Source organism: Panthera pardus, unplaced genomic scaffold (assembly GCF_024362965.1).
Source record: "Panthera pardus isolate Hobbes unplaced genomic scaffold, ASM2436296v1 HiC_scaffold_24, whole genome shotgun sequence".
Taxonomy (NCBI): domain Eukaryota; kingdom Metazoa; phylum Chordata; class Mammalia; order Carnivora; family Felidae; genus Panthera; species Panthera pardus.
The window spans coordinates 64,156,510-64,168,604 of NW_026526810.1; the positions used below are offsets into that span (position 1 = coordinate 64,156,510).

The 12,095-nt window shown below is 40.1% G+C and overlaps 1 protein-coding gene across 1 annotated transcript; it reads left to right on the forward strand.

Annotated features, from left to right (window-relative positions):
• The first annotated feature begins 1,294 nt into the window (after positions 1–1,294).
• Positions 1,295–2,751, forward strand: LOC109255798 (ribonuclease K6-like). Its single transcript, XM_019430653.2, has 2 exons — positions 1,295–1,557; positions 1,941–2,751. The coding sequence occupies exon 2, from the start codon at positions 1,948–1,950 to the stop codon at positions 2,410–2,412; it is 465 nt and encodes a 154-aa protein (XP_019286198.2). The 5' UTR covers positions 1,295–1,557; positions 1,941–1,947; the 3' UTR covers positions 2,413–2,751.
• The last annotated feature ends 9,344 nt before the right edge of the window (positions 2,752–12,095 follow it).

The window sequence follows — 12,095 nt, forward strand, 5'->3', positions numbered from 1 at the left end:
AGTAATAACAGATTCAAGACGCAAATACCCTCAATTTGCCCTTTTCCTTCGTGTGTATGGGTCTCTTTGTTACCAAACTCAAACTTGTCCGTGCATCTGATGCACAGTAAGCCAAATTCTGAGACACTGGATTTAAAACAAAGAAAGCTTTATTGTAGGAAAGGCAGCCCAGGGAGAAGTCAGAGGATCATTCCCAAAGCTGCTTTGCCCTGATGAGCTTAGCTACAGCTTATATACATGAGAGAGGGGAAGTTATGAGGTTTCAAGAAACCCCCTTGTTAGGAGGGGGGCCTTGAAACAATCTGGAGGTAAGCATTCTTCTGGAAAAAGAGTCACTATTTGGGATCTGGGATCAGACACATCAAGATAGATGTTACTGTCCGGTCGCTATCAGGTTTCTACAAGTGGTGGGTAAACAGGGAGTAGGGGTGAAAAACTGACTGATGGTGCATGGGGTTAAGAGGTACGTTAAGGGGCGCCTGGGTGGCTCAGTCGGCTAAGCGTCCGACTTCGGCTCAGGTCACGATCTCGCGGTTCGTGAGTTCGAGCCCCGCGTCGGGCTCTGTGCTGACAGCTCAGAGCCTGGAGCCTGTTTCAGATTCTGTGTCTCCCTCTCTCTGACCCTCCCCCGCTCATGCTCTGTCTCTCTCTGTCTCAAAAACAAATAAACATTAAAAAAAAAAAAAAAAAAAAAGAGGTACGTTAAAAGTAAGTACAGAACAAAACAACGTGGAACTGAGTTAGTAATGCAATTAATTCAACTGTAGTTTTGCTCATGCTTTCAAAACAGGTCCAAAAACCAATAGTCCTGCCTTATCTTCACACACAGTTCCCTCTTTGGGGTGCCCTTACCCCACCTCTTCACCTAACTTCTAATTAATCCTCAAAACTCAGTTCAGGTGTTGTGACCCTCTCTCTGGTCACTCCTCACAGTCCCCTGTTGTTTCCTCCACCAGAGCTGCAAATGCTATTTATATTTATTATATACAATGTAGTGTTCTATTTATCTGGCTGTCTCTTTCATTAAATCATGAGCTCCTGAATCTAAGTAGCCATTATCTAGCCCCCAATAAACATACACATAAATAAATAATTCATTCATGTCTGTTGTTGGAATTCACAACATTATCAAGTACATGACAATTATTATATCAAATTTACATGGTGTGCTTTGTCCTAAAGAACTGAAATCATAGAGCTTCAAAACACTGAAGCATCAGATCAGGAAGGAAACACTCAACCCATATCAGGAAGTCATCAGTTCCTCAAAACTTCTTTGAGTCACATTGTTTGTTTAAATAGGGCTTACTCCTCCTGTGTCTGCAGTGATACTGATTTTAAACAGTTGAGTTTGAGAGTCTGGGTTTCATCCACACTGTGTGTAAGAATTTCACCTTTCAAGTCCTAGGTTTCTCTTTCCTAGGGCCCAGAACCCATCTGCACCCAGGTGGACAGGAGGCTCTGGCATACCTGGGAGGGGAACAGCAGACAAAAGCCTCTGAGTCTGGGACTAACCACTGCTTCTGTTCTCAGCGGGAGCCCCAACACGGAGACCTGGTAAGGAGAGAAGCCTGGGAGCTGGGGAGTAGAGCAATGAAGATGGCTGGAAGGTCCGCGTCAAATAGATGGAGGACAAATATTCCAGGAAGGTGGAGGGAAGAAACAATGTTCTGTAAGCATAAGTATAGGAAAAAGAGAAGAAAATGATCTGCCAATCAGAGGAAAAGACATCTTACCTTATATTCCTCCTCACTGGGCTTCAGTCTCTTCATAGGATTGTGAGACTCAAGTGAGGAAGAAGATAGCTAAAAAAAAAGAAAAAGGAAAGACCAATGACCATCTTAAAAGGCACAATAAAAATCTAAATGGTTGTGAATAATAATTTTGCTCTTATTGCTTCTACTACTATCACTACCTCATTTTTTTCTCTCTTCTTACAGAGAAAAGATGAGACTGGATCTTCTGGGACACTTTCCTCTCCTCCTGCTGCTGCTGGCTTTATGGGGGCCAGTGCGTCCACTTTGTGCTTGGCGTCAATCCCTCACCAGGGCCCAGTGGTTTGAAATTCAGCATGTAAGGTCAAGCCCTGTCAGGTGCAACACAGAAATGAATGGTGTCAATAATTATACTCAGAACTGTAAGGTTCACAATACCTTTCTGCATGACTCCTTCAAGAACGTGTCTGATACCTGTCTTTTGTCCAACGTGACCTGCAAAAATCGGATGAATAACTGCCACCGGAGTCCACAGCGTGTTAATATGACTGACTGCACACTCACTTCAGGGAAGTATCCCAACTGCAAGTACAAAGATACTCCCCTGTACAAATTCTTCATTATTGCCTGTGATCCCCCTCAGCAGGGCGACCCTCCCTATCGGTTGGTTCCTGTACACTTAGATAACGTTATTTGAAGTTTCCATCACTTTCCCTGTCATTCAGCACAGGTTTTCTTATGATCTCCTCTGCTATTTCTTTTCCTTTGTTGATTTCCATGGTTCCCATAGAAGAAAGAAGGAGGGTACTGGGCAGGGGGGGGGGGGGGATTCACATGCCAAGGATGCAAGACCAGCGCTGGGGACAAAGAGACATGGGATTCTTTTCTGCTTTGGGAGGTCTGTGTGTTTTGAAGGAAGGCAATAGGGAAGAGGGCAAAGAAAGACACAGGCTTCCATATTTTTAATCTTGGAACTTCTGCCAAGCTTTGGTGCACTGTGTTCACAGCAATAAAACCACTTTCTTTTGCATTGTAACGACTGTGAGTATGTGTGTTTGGGGCCCCTGTACATCATTGCCACTCTGGAGCCACCTAGACTTGCATTTGCCAGCATTCTCAGAACTATTTGGGTCTTAGGCAACCTTAGAGGTTATTAAGCAACCTTGGGCCTCTGCCACTTCTCTCACCACTGCGTCTTTGGGACTTTGGAGCAAGAAAGTTCTCTATCCCTTCAAACTCTGTTCATAGATTTTACATATTTCCCTTAAAACCATTGTCTATGTTTATCTGTAGGTGGCATGGATGCCTCATAGACTGTTTTGACAGCACTTTCACACACAGATTCTAACACTGACAACTGATGCATCGTAGATCTTTACTATTGGTTTCTATATTTCATCAGATAATGTTTTAAATATAGGTAGTAGTAAGGGTAATAATCCACTATAGGCTTAGCGTCAATTCTCCCATTATAATTTTTTTAAAAAACTGTTTTTTAAATGATTATTTATTTATTTGGAGAGAGAGAGTACTAGCAGGGGAGGGGCTGAGAGAGGGGAAGAGAGAGAATCCCAAGCAGGCTCTGTGTCATTAGCACAGAGCCCTATGAGGGCTCAATCTCATGAACCATGAGATCATGACCTGAGCTGAAATCAAGACACTCAACCGACTGAGCTACCCAGGTGCCCCCAATTCTCCCAATCTTTTGGAATCAATGAAGAGAAAACATAAATTCAAGAAAAAAAAAGCAGTGGGAAACTAAAAAAAGCCTTACGTAAATCCTGAAATATCACAGAAATAATGGCGTTTTGGAACAGGTAGTGGATTTAGAAATTGAAGGACTAGGGTTAAGAATTAGGCTGGATTAAGAATTTAGGTCTTAGATGTAGGGGAGGAAGAATAATTTTCCCTCTATCTTCCTAGATTCTTGACTGAGACCCTCCCCATCCCATAATAAAAAGGCAGATTAATGAGACAAAAATCATTTAAATTATGTACATACATATGGGAGCCCCACAAAAATATGAGATACTCAAAAGCAGCCAGCCAGCTGAGGCTTATGTACCATCCTGGGCTAAGGAAAGGATAGGGGTCAAGGATTTTAAGGGTGGGGGGAAGGCAATTCATAGCAAGGTAAGAAGAGGAAATGTTTGGTAAACAAAATTTGCCCTGCCATGCTGATGAGCCACTCAGATGAAAAAGCAATCCCTATTATAGCTCACTTCCATGTACAGGTCCCCTTTCTCATGTAAATTTGCTCTATGAAAGGGTAACCTCTACTCTGCTTTCAGAATTTCTCCTGTGTCTCAAAATGTGCAGCTTAAAATAATTCTTATGCCAAAGAGTCACATTTTGGGGTGGCATATTCTGCTACACATCATACCCTTCAGTTTCCTTGTCAACTACTAGACTCATTGGGCTAGCAGGCCAGTGTAAGTCAAAGTGTTTTGTAGACTGATCTGACTTTGAGTAGCAGCCGAACACAATGCATATTAGAAAGGCCACATATTGAAATAGTTTCAGGTCTGTCAATTACCAGTACTGCAGAATGGTTCTTTCCAAACCAAGCTATTCCTTTAACAGGTGTGCTAATTGGGCTCACTTTCCTTTATGCCACATATTTATATCATATCTTTGAAACAAAGACTGAAATATGAAGTTTCAGGTTTCAGGAGAATGGATTCCAAGGGTGCTAAATATTTAAGGCCCTTCTCACTGGGAAGAGAAATGAAGGCAGGACAACTTGGCATCTGAGAAGGTGGGTACCCACAGGGGAAATTCTGAGAGGATTTCAGTCCTCCAATTTAGAGCAGCTTTCTTTTTTTTTCCCCCAATATATGAAATTTATTGTCAAATTTGTTTCCATACAACACCCAGTGTAGAGCAGCTTTCAATAGTATTCATCTTTAAGCAGTGTTGTATTTACATTGTATAGTTTCAGTCTTCAAGTAAAGTCTGTGGGGAGTGGACAGAAGGATCTGTGTTCATGCTTGATGTAAACCAGTGTAAGAAAGTAGCATCATCCTCAGGGAAAGGGATCTTCAGATGGTCTGCGTTGACCTAATCGGGAATCAGAATGGACTTATGTACAATATAAATGATGGGGTTTGGGAATGGTGGTGGGGGTTTGGAGCTGACAGCCAAGAAATACTGTATTTCTTGACAGCCAAGAAATAATTCTTAAACATGTCTTTGGTGCAAAAAGTTGATTTTATTAAAGCACAAGGACAGGACCCAGGGGCAGAAAGAGCTGCACTGGGGTTGTGAAGAGTGCCTGGTTATATACTACAGAGTTGGGGGAGGTAATGGCAAAAGGCAGGCCTCCAGAAGGACTCTGATATACTAAAGAGGACTCCAGGGATACCTGAGTCCTTGCTATTGTCAACTTCAGGTTGTTTTTTCCTCTAGTAAGGCATTATCATTAGGATGGTAAGGGGTTCATGGAAAAATGTTATACTCTGTATTTGCCTCAAGTATTTGTCAATGAGCTCAGGTTATAAGGACATTTAATTCTACCTGCCATTTCCTTCTTGCCTTTATTCCCCACATCATTACAGAGGGGAGGGTGATAATAGGGCCTCCAGGAAAGTAAATCCATAGTTTTCGGGAGATTAGGCTATTGATTGTAAACTGATAGATTAGGCTATTGATTGTAAACTGATAGAGATATGTCCTGCATGACTGTGATCTCTATCAGTCAACCACTTGTTTCCTTTCCTTTCCTTTTGCTCTTGGGAAGCCAGGAGTGGCTGAGGAATATCATACATATCCCACTGGTGGGGAGCAGGGGTGCTAGCTTGTGCTTTGTCCTCAGCTTGCCTCATACTCCCTCATCATAAACATTACCTGGACAATTCCACAGATTCTTGGAGAAAGAAAAGACTGAATTTCCTTTACTCAAACCACTCAGTTACTCACTGTTACTCAACTATAGTTATTTATACATTAAAGGGAACTCATAGATTGAAGAAATTGTAGGAGGGAGTAAGAATGAGGATAACTTTGGGAAAATCTCTTATGATGAAAGGTGTTAGTTCTAAATAAATGGACTAGATGGTGGAGTCTCTCAGTTTTGTGCTATTTTCTGCATTCAATAATGTATTCTGGGAAAGTCAAGATAATTGACTAAATCAGATACTCATTTAGGTATATCCCTAAATCAGCTAAAATGACCTGATAGCATTATACAATGGTCCAAAAAGTAGTAAAACTTAGAAAAAAATTTAGGAAGTAGGAGTTAAGATGGCACAGTAGTAGGGGACCCTATGCTTGTCTTGTCCCTTCAACATAGCCAGATAAAGATCAACTCATTCTAAACACCCAAGAAATCAATCTGAGGACTGAGAGAAAAAACTGCACATTCAGAGGGAGAAAAATGGCCACATCGTGGTAGTTAGGAGCTGCAAAGAGTTGATTTGGGGGAGAAAATAATCAAGGCTGCTGCAGAGGGGAGGGACCCCTGATCATGGAGAAGGAAGCAAGACAGAAAGAGTGAAAGTAGCACATAGGGAATTGCACAAGAAAAACTCTTCCCCAAAACCATTGACTGAGAAAAGGAGAAGGGCTGACTATTGCAAGTTTTTATAAGCAGCAGATCTCAAAGTTTGAAGTTTTAGAAGTCCACCCTGATGTGGGAAATAAAGGCAGAAGGAAATGCAGATAAAATCATATTTCCTTATGACCTGCAGCCCATTGACAGATACTGGAAGCAAGCAGAGTAGAAAATTTCTCCCGGAACTCCCTACTGTCTTAATGTTAAGGCTTTGCTAGAGAGAAAAACAACTTTAGCCTGACAGCAGCTAGGCCTCCAATATCCTGTGAGTCTTCTTTAGCATATGAAAATCCTTTGGAAACTTCCCTTTGACTTTACCTCCCCCAACTACTAAGTATATAATCAGTCTCTCCTCATGGTCCTGGGGTGGCTCTTCCTGCCCACGGGTCTTGTCCCTGTGCTTTAATAAAATCACCGTTTTGCACCAAAGATCTCTCAAGAATCCTTTCTTGGCTGTGGGCTCTAGACCCCACCACCATTCCAAAACCCCATCACACACCATCTCTGCCTAGTCGACTCAGTGGTTCTCCTCTGGGGAAGGAGGACAGAGGCCCAGGAGTTGGACACTTAACTGACTGAGCTGCCCAGGTGCCCCCAGATGAACTAGATTTTAAACTGAAGTCTGCAATAAGAGATGAAGAAGGGCACTACATCATAATTAAGGGATATATCCATCAAGAAGATCTAACAACTGTAAATATTTATGCCCCTAACTTGAACACCCAAATATATAAATCAATTAATCACAAACATACAGAAACTCATTGATAATAATACAATAATAGTAGGGGACTTCAACACCCCCACTTAGAGCAACCGACAAGTCATCTAAGCAGAAAATCAAGAAGGAAACAATGGCTTTGAATGACACACTGGACCACACGGACTCAGCAGATCCATTCAAAACATTTCATCCTAAAGAAGCAGAATACATATTCTTTTCAAGTGCACGTGGAACATTCTCCAGCATAGACCACATACTGGGTCACAAATCAGGCCTCAACAAGTACAAAAAGATTGAGATCATGCCATGCATATTTTCAGACCACAATACTATGAAACTTGAAGTCAACCACAAGAAAAAATTTGCAAAGACCGCAAATACATGGAACTTAAAGAACTTCCTTCTGAAGAATGAATGGGTTAACCAGAAAATTAAAGAATAAATAAATAAATAAATAAATGGAAGGCAAATGAAAATGAAAACAGGACAGTCCAAAACCTTTGGGATGCCCCAAAGGTGGTCCTAAGAGGGAAGTATATAGCAATACAGGCCTGTATCAAGAAGCAAGACAAATCTCAATACACAGCCTAACCTTACACCTAAAGGAGATAGAAAAGGATAAGCAAATGAAGCCTAAAGTCAGCAGAAGAAGGGAAATAATAAAGAATAGAGTAGATATAAATGATATAGAAACAATAGGAACAACAACAACAACAAAAACAGAAGAACAGATCAATGAAACTAAGAACCGGTTCTTTGAAAGAATTAATAAAATTGATAAACCTCTAGCCAGACTTAGCAAAAAGAAAAGAAAAAGGACCCAAATAAATAAAATCACAAATGAAAGAAGACAGATGACAACCAACACAACAGAAAAAGTAAGAATTATAAGAGAATATTATGAAAAATTATATGCCAATAAACTTGGCAATCTGGAAAAAAGGGATAACTTCCAAGAAACATAAAAATTACCAAAAGTGAAACAGGAAGAAACAAAAAATTGAAGAGACACATAACCAGGAAACAAACTGAATCAGCAATCAAAAATCTCCCAACAAACAAAAGTCCAGGGCCACATGGCTTCCCAGGAGAATTCTACCAGACATTTAAAGAAGAAATAGAGGCATCTGGGTGGCTCAGTCAGTTAAGCATCTGACTCTTGATTTTGGCTCAGGTCATGATCTCACAGTTCATGGGATCAAGCCCCATACTGGGCTGTGCTGACAGCACAGAGTCTGCTTGGGGATTCTCTCTCTGCCCCTCCCCAACTCATACTCTTTAAATAAATAAATAAATTTTCAAAAATAAAGAGTTAATATCTATTCTTCTCAAACTTTTCTAAAAAATAGAAATGGAAAGAAAACTTCCAAACTCATTCTACAAGGCCAGCATTATCTTGATTCCAAAGCCAGACAAAGCAGAATTATAGGCCAACATCCCTGATTAACATGGATGCAAAAATTGGCAACAAGATACAAGCAAATCAAATCCAACAGTATATTAAAAAATTAGTCACCACAATCAAGTGGGATTTATTGCTGGGCTGAAAGGGTGGCTCCATATTTGCAAATCAACCAATATGATACACCACATTAATGAAAGAAAGGATAAGAACCATATGACACTCTCAATAGATGCAGAAATAGCATTTGACAAAATACAGCATCCATTCTTGATAAAAATCCTCAAAAAAGTAGGGATAGAGGCAACATACCTCAATGTCATAAAGTCCATATACAAAAGACCTGCAGCTAATATTGTCCTCAATGAGGAAAAATTGAGAGCTTTTTCTCTACAATCAGGAACAAGACAGGGAAATCCAGTCTCATTGTTATTTAACATTGTACTCAAAGTCCTAGCCTCAGCAATCAGACAACAAAAAGAAATAAAAGCATCCAAATCATCAAGGAAGAAGTCAAACCTTCACTATTTGCAGATGACATGATACTCTATGTAGAAAACCCAAAAGACTCCACCAAAAAATTGCTAGAACTAATACACAAATTACGCAGTCACAGGATATAAAATAAACATACAGAAATCTGTTGCCTTTCTATACAACAATGATGAAGCAGCAGAAATCAAGTAATTGATCCCGTTTACAATTGCATCAAAAACAATAAAATACTTAGGAATAAATTTAACCAACGAAGTAAAAGATCCGTGTACTCTGAAAACTATAAAACCTTTATGAAAGAAATTGAAGAGGACACAAAGAAATGGAAACGCATTCCATGCTCATGGATTGGAAGAACAAACATTGTTAAAATCTCTATACTACCCAAAGCAATCTACACATTTAATGCAATCCCTATCAAAATAACACCAACATTTTTTAATTTATTTTTTTAATATACATCCAAGTTAGTTAGCATATAGTGCAACAGTAATTTCAGGAGTAGATTAATGCCACTTACCCATTTAGCCCATCCCCCCTCCCACAACCCCTCCAGTAACCCTCTGTTTGTTCTCCATATTTAAGAGTCTCTTATGTTTTTGTCCCCTTCCCTGTTTTTATATTATTTTTGCATCTCATCCCTTATGTTCATCTGTTTTGTGTCTTAAAGTTCTCATATGAGTGAAGTCATTTGATATTTGTGTTTCTCTGACTAATTTCACTTAGCATAACACCCTCTAGTTTCATCCACATAATTGCAAATGAACACCAGCATTTTTTACAGAGGTAGAACAAACAATCCTACAATTTGTATGGAGCCACAAAGGACCCCAAATAACCAAAGCAATCCTGAAAAAGAAAAGCAAACCTGGAGGCATCACAATTCTGGACTTCAAGATGTATTACAAACCTGTAGTCATCAGGACAGTATGTTACTGCTGTAAAAATAGACACATAGATCAATGGAATAGAATAGAAAACCCAGAAATGGAACCACAACTATACGGTCAACTAGTCTTCAACTAAGCATGAAAGAATGTCCAATGAAAAAAAAAAGACAGTCTCTTCAACAAATGGTGTTTGGAAAACTAGACAGCAACATGCAGAATGAAACTGGACCACTTTCTTACATCATACACAAAAATAAATTCAAAATGGATGAAAGACCTATATGTGAGATAGGAAACCATAAAAATCATAGAGGAGAACAGAGGCAGTAACCTCTTTGACCTCAGCTGAAGCAACTTCTTACTAGACACGTCTCCAGAACAAATGGAAACAAAAGCAAATATGAACTACCGGGACTTGATCAAGATAAAAGTCTTCTGCACAGCAAAGGAAAAAATCAATGAAACTAAAAGGCAACTTATAGAATCTCAATCTTCTGTTGATGAATATGTAGAAAATGTTTACCAATGTAGATTTAGATGTGGAATTGTCAAGCTATATGTATATTTTCAATTTTACTGAATATTGCCATATTTTCTTCAAACCGATCGTAGCATATTGCATTTTCCAAAGATGTCCACACCAACATATCCCATTCTACATGCTCTTCTTGTAGTGTGATGTTGATTCTCCTTTATTAAAAGGTATGGTCTGTATTTCCTTTCCCTGAGTATGGGTTAGTTTTAGGAACTCACTTCTATTTTATTTTTTTAATGTTTATTTTTGAGAGAAAGAGCACAAGTGGGGGAGGTGCAGAGACAAGAGGACAGACAGAGAATTTGAAGCAGGTTCCGCAATGACAGCAGAGAGCCCCATATGGGGCCTGAAGTCACGAACCCCCACGAGATCAGGACCTGATTCAAAATAAGATGCTCAATGCCTAAGCCACCCAGGGACCCTGGAACTCACTTCTAATAAATAGAACGCAAAGTAGCACTGCACAATGTCCACGGCCAAGTCATAAGAGGTGATACAGCTTCAGCTGCATTGTCCTTCTCTGTCTTGGGACACAATCTCCATGCTATAGAGAAGCTCATGCCACCCAGAGAAGCCTGGTACAGATATTTCAGCCATCAGGCCCAGCTAAGGTCTCAGCCACTATCAACCACTCATCATGTGTGGTGAACACGCCTTCAGGTGATTCCTGCTCTTAATCTTTGAGTCCTCCAGCTGTGGCCTCAGACATGGGAGCAGAGACAAGCTGCCCTCACTGTGTTCTATTTGAATTCCTGACCCACTCAAATTTTTCCTTTCTTTATAACAAAATAAAACAAAACAAAAAACCCAAAGGAGGGAGATTTCTCACACAAACCTTCTAAGGGAAATATTGAGCAATATAACAGCCTACGGCCCCAGTTTTTACCACATATGCAGAAATGTTCTTTTTTCCCCTCTTGTGGTCATATTGTATAGCACCCTCCTAACAACAGTTAACTAACAACAGTTGATAAACGGCCGTTAGCCAAGATTGCAATGCAGGCTGCAGCTCAGTGTCTAAAAGTCTAAAAGTCCATTCATGTCATGTTTCAGCTACTGTTTTAATCAAAGGGTTCACCATGCAGGAGTCTCAGAGTGTTCACTATCAAGGACAGAGTAAAGCTGGGGAGTGTTTTAGTTGTTTTTTTGTTTTTTGCTTCTTTGTTTTTTATTTAACTGAATCCATACTTCATTCAGATTTCCTTAGATTTTACCAATGTTCTTGTTCTGTTCCAGGGTCCCATCCAAGACACCACTTTATATTTAGTTGTCATGTGTCCTTAGGCTCCTCTTGGCTATGACAGTCTTTCAAACTATCCTTGTTTTTGAGGACCATGATAATTTTGTAGAGAACTGGTCAGGTGTTTTGCAAAATGTAATCATCCTAGTTTTAAACCAACTTTTCTGGGGTGCCTGGGTGGCTCAGTTGGTTAAGTTTCGGACTCTTGATTTAGGCTCAGGTCATGATCTCAGGCTCTGCGCTGACAGCACGGGGCTTGCTTGGTATTCTCTCCCCCCCCCCCCCCCCTTACCCCTTCCCTCAAAAATAAATAAATAAACATTAAACCAAATTTTCTTTCAAATTGTCATTAATTGGTGGGACCAGGCTGCAAAGAGGAATAGTTGGCTTTTGCATTGAAAAGACCTGTGGTAGGAATAAACAACGGAATATCCTTGGAAGTGGGGGACTGAGTGATTGATAGATTGATTGATGTATTGATTGGTTTTCACACTGACACGTTTTTAACCTGCAGCTTTCAGAGTAGAGATGACCCGGTTCTG

Coding starts and splice junctions, on each gene's coding strand:
- LOC109255798 (XM_019430653.2), top strand. CDS start 1,948: ATGAGACTGGATCTTCTGGGACACTTTCCTCTCCTCCTGCTGCTGCTG.